Below are 22,107 nucleotides of genomic sequence, written 5' to 3' on the forward strand. Positions count from 1 at the left end.
AGTTTTTGCAGTGGCAGGATTTAATGCTGTTTCACAAAATTGTCAAATTTATGCAGAGCTTATTATTGTAGGTAATTCGCGTCGTGCGACTCAAATATCACTTGACTGTTCGAACAAACTCGTTTCTATATCGAACGCAGTAGCGTATCGGGAAATCTCGCACACGTTAGAATGAATACAAAATCAGATTGTAGACACACGAAGCTGGTACGCTCAATATACAAAAATCGCCAGGGCCAAGTGTTTTTAATTTAGATATTGTACTTACACACTTGCACATGGCGCGTGTTTCTTTGTACGACTGGTTCATAACTTCAAAGATGGTGTGTTGAATACAAGGAGATGAAAAGTTGTCGATATTTCACCACAAACATTCCTACATGATAGAAAATTGGCAAAACGAATACCCAGGCAATGCTGGGTTTGTCAACTGGTATGAATAAATTCATATGAACATAACATCTAATTTTATTACTGAATGTGCATACTTCCCGTTCGATCTATACGTACCATATCAGCAATAAGGAGATCGAGGAAAGCACACAGGTTTTATGAGAAGCAACTGCAAAGTTTTGTAATACTGGAAACTAGCCTCATTTCAATGGCTTTAAGAGTATAGAGGTAAGTTTAAATGAATGATAAAGATCATAACTATGTCGTCAAAGTAATAGAAAAATACTATCTTTTTAATGGTCAGTTCCGTTTAGATACGTCAAATTTTACACGCATTAATAATTTAGTCCTTACAGAGTAAAAAAGAAAGAGAATCGGTGAGGGTCAAGTAAGGCATTAAAACTACCAGAGAAGGCCTCTAACGTACACAAGGAAACTGACAATATATTACCAGTAAAAAAATATAAACATTTATTTTACAAGGATGTAAAAAATACAAGTAAGTTGTTCCTTCATAAAGAGTCTGATTTCATTACACTGGGGATACTGAATACAGGATTCTGCTATTGCTATTGTCAAAAGAACCACTTTTAGAGCAATTGTGTCGTAGGTTTTACCACATTCCTGAGGTTACAAACACAGAGGTTCTCCATTTCAAGGAATGTCTGTCTTCCTTCCACCGGTTCCTCCACAGGAAGTATACCGGTACATCATTCAGATACCAAAAAATTTGCGGGAATTTTATGACACATCCACAACTGGTCACCAAGTGATCGTAAGAACTTAAGATCGAATTAGCAAATACCCAGCTTGGTCTGGCATGAAGAACATTGAGGATTACATAGAAAATGCGCAAAATAAGAAAAAAATGACGTTGGTTATAACACCAACAAAAGAAAGAGTGTTTGATAGGTGTGATATTGATATCGTCGGTACACTGACTGCAACAGTCACAAATAATAGATATGTACTTAATTTCCAAGATGCTCTAACAAAGTTCATTGTAGTAAAATCGATAAAAAAGCGGAAAGCAGGTATAATAGCTTCTGTCCTGGTGGAAAGAATAATTGTGAGATTTGGGACACCCTCGTTAATGCTCAGTGACAATGGCAGCAGTTTTCAGAGTGACACGCTACAGAGAGTGTGCAGATTGTTAAGGACTTGTAGGTTACAGTCCTGTACCCCAATCGAATGGACCAGTGGAAAGATCACACAGAATTACAACGAAACTTTTCAGATACTTCATCAATAGGGCTCAATCAAATTGGGACGAATGGCTTCCATTCGCAGTATTCATGTACAACACCACTCTCAACTGATGAACGAATTAAACCCTACAGGAGATACCATTCGATAGAGCATGTACGTAACACACCGGATATATTGCAGAGAGATCCAGCAGTTGTTACTTATAATTACGATGATTATATACTGGAATTAAAAGAGAAAATGAGACAGATACGCCAATGTATCAGTTATTATAGTAAACAATTTAAGGAGAAAAACAGAGGTAACTATTTTTGAAACCAGAATTCGAAAGATTTTAAAACAGGTGATCAAGTCTTTTTGTACGTTAAAAGGGGCAGAAGCATTAAGCTCGACATGTAGTAGCGTGGCCCATACACTGTAGTAAGGACAAAGGGCCAAAATGTGGTCATTCGTTTAAAGAGAAACAAATTTGTAATAGTACATGCAAAAAGGTTAAAGAAGTTCTATTGAAAGAGAATTATTTTATTGACTTAAGGATGAGGAAACTGACAGGAATGTTGCACGTGGTTAACTGTATTGCCGTAGTGAACTCACTTGGACAGTTTCAAGATTGCTCTCATAGAACAGAGCGGATACCAGTTATTATGCATAACTGATGTTGAAGCGTTTATGTCCGGCCATACCCATAGTTATGTACCGAATGTGCCATTAGTAGAGAACTAACTATTTAATCCGTACAAAGTATTACCTCTGCCTTATGAAGTTGATGGGGGTCAAAGTTTATTTATCTACATACAGTCAGAAAAAGATTATTTGTTATTTGATGAACCGAAGCGGTATTATGCAAAACTGAGTAACGCAGAACTGTTGTGTAAAGAGACAGATCGCGTTCTCAAAATGCAAAGAGATGGAGGTCCTCATTTAACAATGCAGATGGAACGGTATCGCCCCTGTCGGAATGATACAGCTAGCTGTATCTTTCAGGGTGCTGAAATATCGTCTATATCTGCCTCAGTGATCAAATAGGTTGGCTGGACTTGCGACGGTGTGGAGAAGGTTCAACGCTCATCTCTGATGCGATGTCGGCCAACGAGCGACCTCTGGTTTCAGGAATGAAAAACCACACGAAGAAAAACCCTAGGAAAGAAACAATCGTGAAAAACCAGAAAGGTATAAATGCGCCGTAGGTGTCGGCGACCACTTGGAACAGCTTGGTGTCGCTGAAGCCCAACAACGACGCCAAGACGAAGACGGAGGTTGTGGTCAGCACTCGAAGCGAAGGCGGCGCCAGCTCGTTGGGCAGCACCCACAGCAGAGAGCTCGAGCCCATGCCGAAGGACACCTGAAACAGGGATCACCGTGCATCTTCCGTCAACTTAGGGCTAGTGATCTGATCTTCGCGTAATGAACTAGCCGGCTATACCATTCTGTACTCACAAAGCACTCTGTGATGTTGATTTGAGGTCTGGAACACACAAAATGTCTTGCGAATTGTTTCCTGAATAAATGCCGTTAAATTGTGACGTTACTACTGCTTTGAAATTTGTTAGCGTCATTTTTTAAAAATATAAGTGCTCATACATCCTAGCTGAGTATCCTCTTTACGGTTTTGGAAAAAAGGTGAATTCATCATCAATGCTGTAAATAGCCCAGGTCACGTTTTGATAACGTTTCAACTCCAGAAAACCCTTTTTGTACACTGAAGCGCCAAACAAACTGGTGTATGCAACCGTATTCAAATACAGAGATATGTAAACAGTCAGAATACGGCGCTGTGGTCGGCAACGCCTATACAAGACAACAAGTGTCTGGCGCAATTGTCAGATCGGTTACTGCTGCTACAATGGCAGGTTATCAAGTTTTAAGTGAGTCTGGACGTGATGTTATAGTCGGTGCACGAGCAATGGGGCACAGCATCACCGAGGTAGCGATGAAGTGGGTATTTTCCTGTACGACCATTTCACGAGTGTACAGTGAATATCAGGAATCCGGTAAGACAACAAACCTCCGACATTGCTCCGACCGGGAAAAGATCGTGCAAGAACGGGACCGATGTCGACTGAAGAGAATCGTTCAACTTGACAGAAGTGCAGACTTTCCGGATATTGCTGCGGATTTCAATGCTGAACCATCAACAAGTGTCAGCGTGTGAGCCATTGAATGAAACATCAGCGATATGGTCTTTCGGAGCCGAAGACCAACTCGTGTACAGTTGATGATTGCACAACACAGAGCCTTACGCCTCGCCTGGGCCCGTCAACACGGATATTGTACTACTGATGACGGGAAACATGTTGCCTGGTTGGATGAGTCTCGTTTGAAATTGTATCGCGCATATGCACGTTTACGGATATGGAGACCACCCAATGAATCCATGGACCCTGCATGTCAGAATGGGACTGTTATATTGATGGAGGCTCTGTAATGGTGTGGGGTGTGTGCAGTTGGAGTGATGTGGGACCTCTGATACTTCTAGGCAGGTGACCCGGACGTAATCATGCTGTCTGATCACTTGCATCCATCCGTGTCCATTGTGCAATCCGACGGACATGAGCAATTGCAGTAGGACAATGAGATACCCCAAATGTCCAGAATTGCTGCAGAGTGGCTCGAAGAACACTCTTCTGCTTTTGAACACTTCCGCTGACCACAAAACTCCACAGACATGAATATTATTGAACATATCTATGATGCCTTGCAACGTGGTATTGAGAAGAGATCTACACTCCCTCGTACTCTTACGGATTTATGGACAGCCCTGCAGGATTCAGGTAAAGAGCTGTCACAGAGTTTCTTTTGGTGGGAAACCACAGCATTGCAGATAATCAAAGGCCTTGCAGAATGTCCATGGTCTCAGGACAGTGAACTGCGAATGATAAAGAGTATAAGTAACTGCGTATAGGAGATTCAGAAGCATAGGAAAAAGTTTCACAACGTGAAGTTAGGTTATGTTTCTTTCCCTAATTGAAATAAAGTTTTCTATTAATAAAAGTTTAATGTACAGATCATTTTGGATTCCTACTACGGCCCATCGCAACTTCTCTCCTTCCTCGTTTGTGTCGGTGCTGTCTGCCACATTATATGACAGAACAACTCCAGCTCACGTCACCCCAATGACATTCTAGTTCTCAGGAGCAAATAAAAAGCTTGCTGCCTCTGCTAAGATGTGCGTTTTTGTGGCCATCTTCTACTGTGACCCCTTAAAATAGCGTTCAGGTGGTACCTTGGGACAGCTGCCAGGAGAATCTGAAATTTGCAGGGTTCTTGTCTTACAATATAACGTAAACGCTACCACTTTTGCCTGCTCTCTACATTGAGTCTCTAGTTTCCTACCCTGGAGTGCGTTTGATGGCTTCCAGTCCCGTTAAGCACAACATCGTACAAGTCATTAGTTTTTCAATATATGAAATTTCACCCATTGGAAAAATTTTTTGACAATTATTTGGTGACAAATTCGTAATATTGCATCTGTTTTAGTGAAAACATCTTAGCTCTAAAAACTACATTATAAACGTTCTTGGTTAATGACTTCAGTTATATTTAAATTTTGCCCTTTGTACAGTTAGTATTTCACTTCACTTTTGCAAACACGTAAGAATCAACATAAAACACTGTTTCATTTTATACTGCACTTATACATAAATAGATACATACGCATAGAAGCATCGTAGTAAAACATTGTTTCATTTTTTATGAATATGTACAATACATAGAACATGAATTTAAATCATTGGATGACTAAATTTTCTCCTTTTTACATTACACGTGCAAATACACAATAAAAAATATTTCTCTCTTTTTTATGTTACATATATACGTCCATCCTACCCCCATGAACCATGGACCTTGCCGTTGGTGGGGAGGCTTGCGTGCCTCAGCGATACAGATGGCCGTACCGTAGGTGCAACGACAACGGAGGGGTATCTGTTGAAAGGCCAGACAAACGTGTGGTTCCTGAAGAGGAGCAGCAGCCTTTTCAGTAGTTGCAGAGGCAATAGTCTGGATGATTCACTGATCTGGCCTTGCAACACTAACCAAAACGACCTTGCTGTGCAGGTACTGCGAACGACTGAAAGCAAGGGGAAACTACGGCCATAATTTTTCCCGAGGGCATGCAGCTTTACTGTATGGTTAAATGATGATGGCGTCCTCTTGGGTAAAATATTCCAGAGGTAAACTGGTCCCCAATTCGGATGTGCGGGCGGGGACTACTCAAGAGGACGTCGTTGTCAGGAGAAAGAAAAAATGGTTCAAATGTCTCTGAGCACTATGGGACTTAACATCTATGGTCATCAGTCCCCCAGAACTTAGAACTACTTAAACCTAACTAACCTAAGGACATCACACAACACCCAGTCATCACGAGGCAGAGAAAATCCCTGACCCCGCCGGAAATCGATCCCGGAAACCCGGGCACGGGAAGCGAGAACGGTAGAAAGAAAACTGGCGTTCTACGGATCGGAGCGAGGAATGTCAGATCCCTTAATCGGGAAGGTAGGTTAGAAAATTTAAAAAGGGAAATCGATAGGTTGAAGTTAGATATAGCGGGAATTAGTGAAGTTCGGTAGCAGGAGGAACAAGACTTTTGGTCAGGTGAATACAGGGTTATAAATACAAAACCAAATAGGGGTAATGCAGGAGTAGGTTTAATAATGAATAAAAATAGGAGTGCGGGTAAGCTACTACCAACAGCATAGTGACCGCATTATTGTGGCCAAGATAGTCACGAAACCCAAACGTACTACAGTAGTACAAGTTTATGTGCCAACTAGCTCTGCAGCTGATGAAGAAATTGATGAAATGTATGATGAGATAAAAGAAATTATTCAGGTAGTGAAGGAAGACGAAAATTTAATAGTCATGGGTGACTGGAATTCGAGAGTAGGAAAATGGAGAGAAGGAAACATAGTGGGTGAATACGGATTGGGAAAGAGAAATGAAAGAGGAAGCTGTCTGGTAGAATTTTGCACAGAGCATAACTTAATCATAGCTAACACTTGGTTCAAGAATCATAAAAGAAGGTTGTATACATGGAAGAATCCTGGAGATACTAGAAGGTATCAGATAGATTATTTAATGGTAAGGTAGAGATTTAGGAACCAGGTTTTAAATTGTAAGACATTTCCAGGGGCAGTGTGGACTCTGACCACAATCTATTGCTTATGAACTGTAGATTAAAACTGAAGAAACTGCAAAAAGGTGGGAATTTAAGGAGATGGAATCTGGATAAACTGACTAAACAAGAATTTGTACAGAGTTTGAGGTAGAGCATAAGGGAGCAACTGACAGGAATGGGGAAAAGAAATACAGTATAAGAAGAATGGGTAACTCTGAGGGATGAAGTAGTAAAGGCAGCAGAGGATCAAGTAGGTAAAAAGACGAGGGCTAGTAGAAATCCTTGGGTAACAGAAGAAATATTTAATTTCATTGATGAAAGGAAAAAATATAAAAACGCAGTAAATTAAGCAGGCAAAAGGAAATACAAACGTCTCAAAAATGAGATCGACAGGAAGTGCAAAATCGCTAAGCAGGGATCACTAGAGGACAAATGTAAGGATGTAGAGGCATCCTACTGCCTACAGGAAAATTAAAGAGACCTTTGGAGAAAAGAGAGCCACTTGTATGAATAACAAGAGCTAAGATGGAAACCGAGTTCTAAGCAAAGAAGGGAAAGCAGAAAGGTGGAAGGACTATATAGAGGGTCTATACAAGGGCGATGTACTTGAGGACAATATTATGGAAGTGGAAGAGGATGTAGATGAAGATGAAATGGGAGATACGATACTGCGTGAAGAGTTTGACCGAGCACTGAAAGACCTGAGTGGAAACAAGGCCCCGGGAGTAGACAACATTCCATTGGAACTACTGATGGCCTTAGGAGAGCCAGTCCTGACAAAACTCTTACCATCTGGTGAGCAAGATGTATGAGACAGGTGAAGTACCCTCAGACTTCAAGAAGAATATAATAATTCCAATCCCAAAGAAAGCAGATGTTGACATATGTGAAAATTACCGAACTATCAGTTTAATAAGTCACAGCTGCCAAATACTAACGCGATTTCTTTACAGACGAATGGAAAAACTGGTAGAAGCCGACCACAGCGAAGACCAGTTTGGATTCCGCAGAAATGTTGGAACACGTGAGGCAATACTGACCTTACGACTTATCTTAGAAGAAAGATTAAGGAAAGGCAAACCTACATTTCTAGCATTTGTAGACTTAGAGAAAGCTTTTGTCAAAGTTGTCTGGAATACTCTCTTTCAAATTCTAAAGGTGGCAGGGGTAAAAGACAGGGAGCGAAAGGCTATTTACAATTTGTACAGAAACCAGATGGCAGTTATAAGAGTCGAGGGGCATGAAAGGGAAGCAGCGGTTGGGAAGGGAGTGAGACGGGGTTGTGTCCTGTCCCCGATGTTATTCAAAAATGGCTCTGAGCACTATGGGACTGAACACTATGTTATTCAATTTGTATATTGAGCAAGTAGTAAAGGAAACAAAAGAAAAATTCAGAGTAGGTATTAAAGTGCATAGAGAAGAAATAAAAAAGATGAGGTTCGCCGATGACATTGTATTCTGTCAGAGACAGCAAAGGACTTGGAAGAGCAGTTGAACGGTATGGACAGTGTCTTGAAATGAGGATATAAGATGAACATCAACAAAAGGAAAGCGAGGATAATGGAATGTAAGAGAATTAAGTCGGGTGATGCTGAGGGAATTAGATTAGGAAATGAGACACTTAAAGTAGTAAAAGAGTTTTTCTATCTGGGGAGCAAAATAACTGATGATGGTCGAAGTAGAGAGGATATAAAATGTAGGATGGCGATGGAAAGGAAAGCGTTTCTGAAGAAGACAAATTTGTTAACATCGAGTATAGATTTAAGTGTCAGGAAGTCTTTTCTGAAAGTATTTGTATGGAGTGCAGCCATGCATGGAAGAGAAACATGGACAATAAATAGTTTAGACAAGAAGAGAATAGAAGCTTTCGAAATGTGGTGCTAGAGAAGAATGCTGAAGATTAGATGGGTAGATTACATAACTAATGAGGAGGTATTGAATAGAATTGGGGAGAAGAGGAGTTTGTGGCACAACTTGACAAGAAGGAGGGCCGGTTGGTAGGACATGTTCTGAGGCATCAAGGGATCACCAATTAAGCATTGGAGGGCAGCGTGGAGAGTAAAAATCGCAGACGGAGACCAAGAGATGAATACACTAAGCAGATTCAGAAGGATGTAGGTTGCAGTAAGTACTGGGAGATGAAGAAGCTTGCACAGGATAGAGTAGCATGGAGAACTGCATCAAACCAGTCTCAGGACTGAAGACAACAACAACAACAATATATACGTCCATGTTTGTTTCTTTATTTTTCGTCACTTCACTTACCTATAAATATGTCAATACTGCACATTACATGTCTTTATTACAACAATAAATCTGAAAGCAATCTTTCAAAATTATTGTCTACATTTTCTTATGTGACGCACAACAGTAATTTCTTACGTAGTAAGGAGATTTGCAGTGCTTTGCATGATCTCTGATCTCTAGATAGTGATGGCATAGTTAATGCGGCTATTTCCTCATTGCATTCAAAAGTAATGGAGTTTTCTTCACGCTGTTCACGACGTATAATCCTCAGTTTGACAGAAGAGTCCGTCCACTACTAATGCGTGTCACTTCCGATCACTCACATGTGTGTACTAAGGTCGTCCTCACACAAACTCTGCCACAACAATCATCGCTCATGCCTTGTATATGTACTTAAAGCAATCTCTAAAAGATCTGCAGTATCTACACAAACAACATATTAATCACAATGTTAAACATTGCAACTTCTACGTAAGATGAGGACGAATAATGATACCAAGATATTTCTGAGAAACTGTGCTGCTCTTGGAAATCTGTTTCATCTTCTATTTCTGTTATTTTATGACCTTCTATTTTAAGGTTAACTAAATGTTGTATTACAGGTTCCAATGGCTTGCATACCTGTGTTCAGAAAAGTTTTTCTTTTCTTTATTTATTACTGAGCAATCAATCTCCATGTTTAAAACTGGCACTATTTCTTCACTGGTCACATTTATTCGTATTATTCGTTCGGTCTGTATGAACATCTGGGTTCCATTCCCTTTACACTTTTCATAAAATGTTAGTTTCCCTGTACCTTTGATCAGTACATCTGTTGGCCTGTTGTCATTACGCAAAATTGTCAAGCCTTCGTCTACACTTCTGGAAATGGAAAAAAGAACACATTGACACCGGTGTGTCAGACCCACCATACTTGCTCCGGACACTGCGAGAGGGCTGTACAAGCAATGATCACACGCACGGCACAGCAGACACACCAGGAACCGCGGTGTTGGCCGTCGAATGGCGCTAGCTGCGCAGCATTTGTGCACCGCCGCCGTCAGTGTCAGCCAGTTTGCCGTGGCATACGGAGCTCCATCGCAGTCTTTAACACTGGTAGCATGCCGCGACAGCGTGGACGTGAACCGTATGTGCAGTTGACGGACTTTGAGCGAGGGCGTATAGTGGGCATGCGGGAGGCCGGGTGGACGTACCGACGAATTGCTCAACACGTGGGGCGTGAGGTCTCCACAGTACATCGATGTTGTCGCCAGTGGTCGGCGGAAGGTGCACGTGCCCGTCGACCTGGGACCGGACCGCAGCGACGCACGGATGCACGCCAAGACCGTAGGATCCTACGCAGTGCCGTAGGGGACCGCACCGCCACTTCCCAGCAAATTAGGGACACTGTTGCTCCTGGGGTATCGGCGAGGACCATTCGCAACCGTCTCCATGAAGCTGGGCTACGGTCCCGCACACCGTTAGGCCGTCTTCCGCTCACGCCCCAACATCGTGCAGCCCGCCTCCAGTGGTGTCGCGACAGGCGTGAATGGAGGGACGAATGGAGACGTGTCGTCTTCAGCGATGAGAGTCGCTTCTGCCTTGGTGCCAATGATGGTCGTATGCGTGTTTGGCGCCGTGCAGGTGAGCGCCACAATCAGGACTGCATACGACCGAGGCACACAGGGCCAACACCCGGCATCATGGTGTGGGGAGCGATCTCCTACACTGGCCGTACACCACTGGTGATCGTCGAGGGGACACTGAACAGTGCACGGTACATCCAAACCGTCATCGAACCCATCGTTCTACCATTCGTAGACCGGCAAGGGAACTTGCTGTTCCAACAGGACAATGCACGTCCGCATGTATCCCGTGCCACCCAACGTGCTCTAGAAGGTGTAAGTCAACTACCCTGGCCAGCAAGATCTCCGGATCTGTCCCCCATTGAGCATGTTTGGGACTGGATGAAGCGTCGTCTCACGCGGTCTGCACGTCCAGCACGAACGCTGGTCCAACTGAGGCGCCAGGTGGAAATGGCATGGCAAGCCGTTCCACAGGACTACATCCAGCATCTCTACGATCGTCTCCATGGGAGAATAGCAGCCTGCATAGCTGCGAAAGGTGGATATACACTGTACTAGTGCCGACATTGTGCATGCTCTGTTGCCTGTGTCTATGTGCTTGTGGTTCTGTCAGTGTGATCATGTGATGTATCTGACCCCAGGAATGTGTCAATAAAGTTTCCCCTTCCTGGGACAATGAATTCACGGTGTTCTTATTTCAATTTCCAGGAGTGTATTTGACCAATAAATAAGCATTGGTCCTGAATCAGTGGAGCCCTAATACTCTCATTTAGTTTCGCAAATTCTTTGATACAATCCTTGAGAATTTCCCCTACGGGTTGGAACGTCCTTGCTTCACGTGTATCGTGATAATTTGTGGGCATTAAAGTAGAAGTTAACAAATTTTGAGAACGCGATCTGTCTCTTTACACAACAGTTCTGCGTTACTCAGTTTTGCATAATACCGCTTGGGTTCATCAAGTAACAAATAATAATTTTCTGAATGTATGTAGATAAATAAACTTTGACGCTCATCAACTTCATAAGGCAGAGGTAATTCTTTGTACGGATTAAATAGTTAGTTCTCTACTAATGGCACATTCGGTACATAATTATGGGTATGGCCGGACATAAACGCTTCAGCATCAGTTATGCATAATAACTGGTATCCGCTCCGTGCTATGAGAGCAATCTTCACTAAGGCAATACAGTTAACCACGTGCAACATTCCTGTCAGTTTCCTCATCCTTAAGTCAATAAAATAATTCTCTTTCAATAGAACTTCTTTCACCTTTTTGCATGTACTATTAAAAATTTGTTTCTCTTTAAACGAATGACCACATTTGGCCCTTTGTCCTTACTACAGTGTATGGGCCACGCTACTACATGTCGAGCTTAATGCTTCTGCCCCTTCTAACGTACAAAAAGACTTGATCACCTGTTTTAAAATCTTTCGAGTTCTGGTTTCGAAAATAGTTACCTATGTTTTTCTCCTTAAATTGTTTGCTATAATAACTGATACATTAGCGTATCTGTCTCATTTCCTCTTTTAATTCCAGTATATAATCATCGTAATTATAAGTAACAACTGCTGGATCTCTCAGCAATATATCCGGTGTGTTACGTACATGCTCTATCGAATGGTATCTCATGTAGGGTTTAAGTCGTTCATCATTTGAGAGTGGTGTTGTACATGAATACTGTGAATGGAAGCCATTCGTCCCAATTTTATTGAGCCCTATTGATGTAGTGTCTGAAGAGTTTCGTTGTAGTTCGGTGTGATCTTTCCACTGGTCCGTCTATTGAGGTAACAGGACTGTAACCTACCAATCCTTAACAATCTGCACACTCTCTTTAGCGTGTCACTCTGAAAACTGCTGCCATTGTCACTGAGCATTAATGAGGGTGTCCCAAATCTCACAATTATCTTTCCACCAGGACAGAAGCTATTATACCTGCTCTCCGCTTTTCTATCGATCTTACTACAGTGAACTTTGTTTGGAAATTTAGTACATATCTATTATTTGCGACTGTTGCAGTCAGTGTACCGACGATATCAGTATCACACCTATCAAACACTCTTTCTTGTGTTGGTGTTATAACCAACGTCATTTTTTTCTTATTTTGCGTAATTTTTTGACATCCAGTGCATTTTCTATGTAATCCTCAATGTCCTTCATCCCAGACCAAGGTGGGTATTTGCTAATTCGATCTTAAGTTCTTACGATCACTTGGTGACCAGTTGTGGGTGTGTCATAGAATTCCCGCAAATTTTTTGGTAGTTATCTCCTGCTGTTCGTCTTCCTCGACTACCATCATTTCCTCGTTTTCATTTGCCTCTATTTCGGTATCAGCTGTCTGTACTTCCCAAATCCTTGACATTGGATCCGCTACACAGTTGTTCTTGCCTTTTTTGAATACAATTTCATAATCATACTCGCCAATTTCAATCTGAATTTCACTAAGCTTGAGGACGGATCGCTAATATTTCCGACCCACTGCCATGATTTATGATCTGGACAAATGATAAACTTAGAACCAAAAACATATGGTCTGAAGTGTTTGACCGCCCAAACTAATGCCATTAACTCTCTCTCAATTGTGCTATGACTTCACTTTGCATTGTTCAAAGTTTAGTACGCATATGCAACTTGGAGGTCTTCACCTACTCGCGCTTGGCTAAGAACTGAGCCAATAGTTTCTCTTATTGAAATAGAACGATGAAAAATATTTTACCTCACCCAGTCTGTCTAAAATTTCATCTGTAGGTAGAAGTCGTAAGACTGTGTTGACAGTAATGTCATTTAGTCTTCTCTAATCAGTTACAACCCTCCATTTCCTTTTACCAGATGCACCCATCTATCTGGGAATCATGAGTAACAGGAATTTATGGACGCTACTAGGTACTATTATATCGTCCTCCAGCATCTTATTTATCTCCTGTTGTAACGCTTTTTGTGCCCTTTTGGTATTCTGTAAGGACGAGAGCAAATTACTCGACCGTCGCTTCGGGAATCAGTTTCATTTGATGCCAGATTGTATCTATAAGTCAACTTATCCCCTGGTAAATGGAAGATATCATTGTGCACAGAACACACCATTATTATGTACTGTTTTTCTACTGCATTTAAGTGATCCAAGTTTTCCTTAATAAAGGGATCCTCTATTTTTTCTCACTCGAGACCTTGTCTATCATGCGCACAGTCTACTTCTGACTTGGGCTAAATGTCGGAACTCCTTCTGCCTCAATGCGAGGTATCTCCATAGAAACGGGCGCATGTATTTAACACGCTAATAAAACAAGAGCCTCTTTGAAAGCTCACAAGCACCTCTGGTAGACGCACACCTTCCTGTAACTCTTGTTTCTTGACAATGTCTTCTCTTAGGCTAATATCCGCAACTTTATTCTCATAATTCACTGCTCACGAGAACCCAACTGTATTTTGGCCACCTTGCCTGCCTTAGTCTCTGTAGCGTCCGTTTCTCATCGATAACAGTCTGTCAACCAGTAGCTTGTTTGCCTATTCATTTCTGTGGCGTACTGTTGTTTACTGGCCCCTCTTAAAAGCTCAGTGAACCTTGAACTCCATTGCATGCTTTCACACCAGGCAGTTTGAAAATCTGTTAGTGGCTTTCTAAGCCCCTGTCCCTAAGTACTTGCGCACTGCACTTCTATCTCTGCTCACAGTTTAACAGGCCTGTCCCCGCTCCACAGGATCTCCTTTGCCTAATCAGTTGCTACACCGGGCTTTTAAAGAAGGCTCTGCTAATTAAACTGGCGTAGGGAATATCCAGTTCCCGTCTTACTGCATGAAACATACGTTCAACCTTTAATTCCCGATCTGTTCCAAGATAAATATGTATGTATGACCGGACTTGTGATACCTTTAATCTTTATACTTTATTGAACTCTGTACCCGACGTGACTTCGCAGATACTTCGTACTGAACAAGCTAATTTTTATTCCATTATCTAAAAGCAATTTTAATGAATTTTCTGTACTCTATGGGCAGTTCAATTCTGCAAACGCACTTTTACTTTTATAGTCGACTTTGAATACCTTTAACAATTCAGCAACAGTCGACTGCAATCTGATGCTTTCCTTTCGTTTCCTGTTTCTTATTTCTCACAGAATTTCCTGCAGCCTTAGTGTACTCTCTAGCCTTGCGCGCTGGCCTATAATATGCGAAACACATAACTCACTTCGCTCTCTAATAAGGACTTTTGTATCCTAAAAAAGCACTCCGTCTTCAGGCCACGAGCGGCCTAACGGGACCATCCGACCGCCGTATCATCCCCGGTGGAGGATGCGGAAACGAGGGGCGTGGGGCAGCACACCGCTCTCCCGGTCGTAAGATGTTATTCTTAACCAAAGCCGCTGCTATTCGGTCGAGTAGCTCCTCAATTGGCATCACGAGGCTGAGTGGACCCCGAAAAATGGCAACAGCGCATGGCGGCCTGCATGGTTACCCATCCAAGTGCCGACTACGCCCGACAGCGCTTAACTTCGGTGATCTCACAGGAACCGGTGTATCCACTGCGGCAAGGGCGTTGCCTCTGTATCCCTATACACCGCAACTTTCACACCTGACTGCCTCTGGAGACTCTGAATATCGACATGCTTGATACAGCTCTACTTGGAGAATTATTTTCTCAAGTCAACAGTTTCGCATTCAGTGTCCTGATTTACCAGAGGTTTTACACTTAACATTACTTTTGCAATTCTTATATGTGTGCCCTACTTGTCCACACGTGAAACACTTAAGGGTGCCCTGACGTGCCCTGATGAATTTTATCACCTCCTTGGTGGACATAACAGCTGACTCTTTCATCAAGTGTAATTTTGCAACAAAATATTTCTTACTGCTTCCGAGGTGGAAGATACTTACATGGGCACTGTACTTCGTGCACGACCCTGATAACAGGTTTCTCGTATTTTAGGAATATTTGGCGATCATCCGCAATTACTAATTCAAAAGCTATGTCCACATTATTAGGAATTCCATTTAATACAGATTTAGTACCATGTAAAGCCTGGGGAATGAGTTTAAGGGTACCACTGATACTAATGCTACACACTACGGCTCCGCCATTGGCAACTATACAAGGCCATAACTTACTTATGTGTGCTGACATGTGCAGAGGCGAGATGAGACAGCGTCACTGCTGAAAGCAAAGTGCTGAGCCAAGCAGCAGCTATGCTGTACCAGGCCATTGCATACCGCTGCCTGTTGTCTGCTCATGGCCACTGCTGACAACGAAACTCCCGAAAGAACCATGTATTGTCTACTGCTAGGTCACGCTGTCGCCCCTTGCCATTGCTCTGGAGCTCCTCCCTGGATGGCGTCGGCAGCTACATCTCATTATCGCTCGGCTGTTCCTGTGACCTCTGCGTCGTCATGAAGTCACATAGACAGGGCTGCCCTAGCCGCGTCCCCTCTTCAGGCATCAGACCTCAGCATCATTCTTCAGCTCTTCATGCTCCATCTGCCCTCACTGGAGTGCAACTGCTGCTTCTCATATGAGTCTAAAAGTCATCAGTTCAGTTATGGCGCTGGACTACGTGCGAAGTTCCTATGTATGACAAAATCGTTATGGAAAACCTCCACAACTAACACGAGAAAATGTTTACCTATGTTGTGTCCTAACATGAGATGGAGGGAAGACAGGAGGTTTAGATCAGTCTGCAACTTCCAAGCGTTTAGGAGCAAATGCAGAAAGACAAATTCACAGTGTCACAGGGCGCCTACGAGAGGTGCGGATACTGGCAGTCAACAGGATTTTTCAGCTGGAGACTCGTGAAATTCAGGGGTATGATTAACACCATTTATTGGCGCTCAGACTAACTGCTATACTGAAGGCTAATTCTAAACATTATAAAAAACAAAGGAGGCAGCTTGTAGGTCAACAGAAGTCAATGTCTAAATTCACAGGAGTGGTCGCTAACAGAAGTATAGAACACTAGCAGCATGTTAAGTACAAACATGTGAGCATAGCTCCAACTTATAAAATAGACATGTCGAGGATTACCAAGGCTGACCGCGAGCAACACGGAGTCGATGCCCCAACGATCTGACTGAGAATTCCCTGTGAATACAAAAACATGGGTTTTTAACGAATAGTGGCGGTGCGTAATGTCTTCCTTCCTGTAGTCGATCCATAAATGCACCAACACTTAACAAGCTTCGGCCAATCTGGCGCGGTGCACAGCACCTCCAGGGTGCCTCTGGCCAAGTACATTTAGATTCCTTCCCTTCCCCACTCGGCAGAGCAAGTTAGGAATCAACAGCGTTCAGCTGAAAGCTAAACGTCCCAGCTACTCCTAATATCGTCAGAAACAACAGTTTTTTACGGCACTTGGCCCCGACCTCAGCACTTTTGTGAGTGTGGGCTGCCGTAGTAGCACTCTTGTGCAGCCCTAAAGCATCGACTACACACCGACCAGCGTGGTGCAACAGCATCAAGAAGGCGTTGACCTGCTCGCCAACGAAAACAGCGGGCAGCGCCACAATCCAGATAGGCGCTGACTTAATTCGCCGCCAGTCGCTGGTCGGCCCCAGTTCGGTTGCAGACTTCTGTAGTATCGATAATGAGTAATAGGATGACGATGTTTATCCAGAATTTTGCGAGTAATAATAGAGAGTAAATGTGCTCGTAATTGCGTTTAAGAGGCACAGGAAGCCACTTCATAATGAGAAGTTATGTATCTCTCCCTAATAGAATTAAAGTTTTGTATTGATCTGGAAGTTTATTGTACAGATCCCTTAGGATTCCTACTACCGGCCATCGCAGCTTCTCTCCATCCTTCTTTGTATCTGTGCTGACTTTTACAGTAGCTGACACATTGGCGGCTCGGATTCCAGAACCAACAATGCCTTTGCTCTTCGCCACTCCGTCCTTTTGTGAGGGGTTTTGCTGCATTAGCACTCTAATCTGTGGAAACTCACTGACGTTGCAGTTCTCAGGAACAATAATCAAGCTTGCTGCCTCTGCTAAGACATGACTTTTCGTGCCCGTCATTACTCCGACGCCTTATAACTACGTCTAGGCGGTGGTCGGAATTACCAGTTAATTTTTTGAAATGAAATTTCTCTCATACGGACATTGCTGCCTAGAGCGTCTGCACTGTAATGGACTCTGGTGTTATTATTTAGCTCTGGTAACCTAAGCGCTGCCAATTTTGCCTGCTGTCTGCGTTGAGTCTCTGATTTCCTATCATGGAGCGCCCTTGACGGCTCCCAACCGCCTTAAAAGTAACAACGTACATGTCATTAAGTCGTCAATAAATAATATTAGCCAGGCTATGTTCTGTTTCTTTCAGTATCAGTTGTCAGTTTTCGATACAGTTTACGAAGGTTGCATGTTACTTCAGTTTTCTGACTTCGTCATTTCCTGTATTCAACAGCTAATGAATATCTTCAAGAGACTTGTGCTGTGTGACACACATAACTTTTTTATTGGTCTACCTTACTGCAAGCGACATCTGGAAACGTGTTAAAACCCAGCAAATGTTCATTTGAATATCTGTAAAACTGTTTAATGTTTGTTTCGTACTTCTGTTGTTTGTGTCATAGCGTCAGATTTCAGTACGTTTTTGTCAGTGACCCTCTACAACGCGCGAAAACCTATCATCTCCGCAGTCCAGAGAGGTTACAGACCACTGTCGAAGCTCGCGCTGAGAGTGCAGTCGACAACCTTCACCAAAAATATTGAAATTGGTAAAAGGGATAGTGGCACCGGACACCGGATGTTTGTTCAAAATTTAATGGTTCCCAACCTTTTACATGCAACAGTGTGGCAGTACCACTTGTACCATAAGTTAGGAAGGGTCGAGAAGGGTACATTAAGAGGCTATATACATCCCTGTGTGTGCTTTCAAGTTTCCTGCGACGATAAATTCTGGTACGACTTCAAAATGCTGTTTTCGTGGATGAAGAGTTAGGTTTCGTTTAACAGGCACTGTTATGCTGGGAGATATGTGAATATGGTTTGTAATTTCCCGGGCTTGCAATTATTTGCAATTATTTAGTAGTAGGGAACTATTTGATGAGATGAAAGTAACTTGAAGATGTGGGTTTCGGTTTGGGGATAGCGGACTGATATCCGTATGCTTCCGTACAGTAAATATAGGGGTACGGTAACCATACTCAGAGGCAATTGATTTGTGGATAGCTCTTTGTGTCGCACACTCTGAAGTAATAGTTTTGGTTGCTTTGTTGATGTGAATTGATATTTTGCACCTTGAGAGTAGTAACTCTATAGCGTTATTTTGTTGTGACAGGACCTGGTGTACGTACATCGGAGTTTGGGTTGTTCATACAGTGTTAATTTGTCCGTGCTTTAGTAAACATCTGTCCTAGCATTGCTGTAGTGTATTGGAATAAAAAGGAAAATTAAATTGCACTACAAAAACAAGTAAATAAATAAAAATAATAAAAAATTAAGAAAAGATACTTACCGACTTATAATTCTGAATACACCCTTCCACTACACATATATGAACCAAAGAGGAAAAGTCTTAAAAATATGTTATTTGGAAAAGCCCTATGAAATAAGACAAAGACAATCAATTTTTGCTTGATAGTCCTAATTGTGCCGGCCGCAGTGGCCGTGCGGTTCTGGCGCTGCAGTCCGGAACCGCGGGACTGCTGCGGTCGCAGGTTCGAATCCTGCCTCGGGCATGGGTGTGTGTGATGTCCTTGGGTTAGTTAGGTTTAAGTACTTCTAAGTTCTAGGGGACTTATGACCTAAGATGTTGAGTCCCATAGTGCTCAGAGCCATTTGAACCATTTTTTTGAACCAGTCCTAATTGCACTGAAGTCGTCATAAGGAATTTAATGAAGTTACGGCAGTCTGTTATTCCTCAAAGAACCTAATTAAGAAATGTTGTTTCAGATATTCTGATCGAATCATTCACATGTTATAAACAGTGTCCTTAAAGGTACATAAAAATGGAGAAAGTTATACTTTATGATCGCAGGAAAAAAATGATAAACTATACAAGGTGTATAGACGGATTATCTAGGATGGACAGATCAGAAACTAAAATCCAATCAGTACGGAATATTCTTAAAAGAGAAGCAGGAGAAGAAGCTTTTCGAGATAGCATTATTCCTGATAAAGAAAAAGAGACCAATCTAAAAGAATGTTCGTCCATGTGCTGCAAATATTTTTAATAATTACTTTTTAAGGATGGGTGAAAAAATTGGTGCAAATAGTTCAGAAAAGAAAGCAAAATAATTTGCTGAAGAAGCAATACAGAGGAAATTTAGTGAACTGAAAACTAATCTCACATCTTCGTCTGAAATAAAGGTCATTATGATTTTAAAACGTGAATGTGAATTTCAGGTGGAAATTTATTCAGCAAGACACTATACATTCGTAGCCTTATAATATGTAGTGTTGATAGGCACTTATGTGGTGCGTCATTAACTCAGGTTTTTTTTTCAGAAAGATTGAAGTATACCAGTGTTAGGGCTCTCTGTAAAAAGGGTGACTGAACAGACGTCAGCAACTAACACTCAGTGCGACTCCTTGCTTAATTTCTTAAAATTTTTAAGAATGTAGTGAATTCCAGAGTTTTCAAGCGCCTGAGCAGTAATGGATTTTAAAAGAGCCCTTATACTGAATCAGCTATTTATAAATTTACTGGATGCGCATTAAAATCTTTAAATAATAAAACATCACCCAGCTGGGGTCGACTGTGACCTGTCGAAGGTATTTTATTGTGTCAGTTATAATCTTTTCTGATAACAAGACACCCAGGTGCGTTCACTTTAACGGTACTTATATGTATATTACTTCAATTGTGCTGTGGAGCTCACATTCAATTAAGTATTTGCACAGGGTTGTACGCAATACATGGTTAATCTTGCTTCGTTATGAGGCCACATAGTACTGGCTTCCGATGTTATTCACCCTGTCTGTTACATAGATCATCAAAAATTGGAAATTTATACCCTTGTGGTACACTCGCACCTACTTCGACGTAGGACAGTTTGTCCCCGTTGAGATAAATATACTGAATTTTATTTGCCATGAAGTTTTCAAACCTTTCGTTAAGAGAATTAAATATTTAATATAGTTATGACCATATGCGTGGAATAACAAGGATATGAAATCAGATTCAGTATGTTAACGAACGATTACTTAATCGTAAATATTTTGTGACAGAAAGACAACTTCAGACGACGCTACACATGTATTGTATAGATAATACACAATTTCTCGTGCAAAGAAAGCTGCGACATTTTAAAATAGTTCAGGTCTATCAAGGGAGTCAGTAAGGTACAAGGAAAGACATTTCGAATGAATTTTTTCTCAGAATAAGATCACCATCACTTAATGAAAGATGAAAAGCTGTATAAGACATGCATGTAGCCATATGAATATGGTCTTAGAAACTAATATATTTTTCGAACAAATACATGGATCAATGGATGAAATTATGAGTGATAGCAGCGTGTTTCTTTTAGAGTCCGGCATGACCGAGTAAGCGAGCACAAAATACGAGATGGGGCAAGCACACCCTAACTGGATAGGCTGCCCGCACTAGTACTAGTGACCGAGCATAAAAGTCGTGACCGAATACGTAGCACTTCAAACACATTACACTTGTCATTATCCGTGTGAAACTGCAGCCAGTACGGCCTCCACATTTGTGGTGTTTCCCTCTCTGTAATCACGCAGTTCGAGGAAGCCAGAGCAGTAAGACGTAAGATTGAAACGAATGCTTACACACTGAAGAAACGGGAAGATCTAAAAAGCCAACTATGGTGTACATTTCTGTTGGTTGTAGACGAAAACAGTGCACCCACTGGATACGTATCATGCATAAACTGCTCCACATTATTGTTTTTCCAGTCGGGAACCACTCATTTAATGAAACACAGTTGCAAGAAACGTCAGCCGGCCGGAGTGGCCGAGCGGTTCTAGGCGCTACAGTCTGGAACCGCGCGACCGCTACGGTCGCAGGTTCGAATCCTGCCTCGGGCATGGATGTGTGTGATGTCCTTAGGTTAGTTAGGTTTAAGTAGTTCTAAGTTCTAGCGGACTGATGACTTCAAAAGTTAAGTCCCATAGTACTGAAAGCCATTTAGCCAAGAAACCTCACAAAGATACAGTTCCTTCAGGCATACCGGCAGTAATAAAAAATATTATTAGAGCAAAGTGTGTTGCAATGTGTGCTAAAGATATGAGACCTTTTAATGCTGTTTCCGGTGAAGGTTTCAGGGAACTAGGCCAAGAATTAATACATCTAGGTGCGCATTATGGAGACGTTAACGAGGCAGATGTAATGCCACATCCCTCTATTATTAAGTAGACATGTCAAAGAACAAGCTGATGCAATACGAAACAACATAATGCCTTCTGTTATTGCGGAAGTTATTAATAAAACATGTGCTGCGACAGTTGATATGTGGACTGATTCGCATAATTAGGTGCACTATTTGACGCTTACAACACATTACATTTACACGGACTGATCTCTTGTGAACAATGTTTTATTTACAACAAAATTCCCGGACGTTAAGAAGACGGGAGTAAATATTATGAAAGAAATTGAGGAGAGGATGGCTGATTGGGACATTTCGCTGG

At 42.0% G+C, this 22,107-nt stretch overlaps 1 protein-coding gene across 1 annotated transcript in view; it reads right to left on the reverse strand.

The window, feature by feature from the left end:
* Positions 1–1,294: 1,294 nt before the first annotated feature.
* The window catches only part of LOC126187908 (facilitated trehalose transporter Tret1-like), a 140,263-nt gene continuing 119,450 nt past the window's right edge, over positions 1,295–22,107 (reverse strand). The window contains exon 5 of the mRNA XM_049929261.1: positions 1,295–2,944. Coding sequence (XP_049785218.1) covers positions 2,621–2,944 — 324 coding nt within the window. The 3' untranslated portion in view covers positions 1,295–2,620. The remainder of the gene's footprint in view (positions 2,945–22,107) is intronic.

The sequence above is a fragment of the Schistocerca cancellata genome, chromosome 5 (assembly GCF_023864275.1).
Source record: "Schistocerca cancellata isolate TAMUIC-IGC-003103 chromosome 5, iqSchCanc2.1, whole genome shotgun sequence".
In the NCBI taxonomy this organism is placed as follows: Eukaryota; Metazoa; Arthropoda; class Insecta; order Orthoptera; family Acrididae; genus Schistocerca; species Schistocerca cancellata.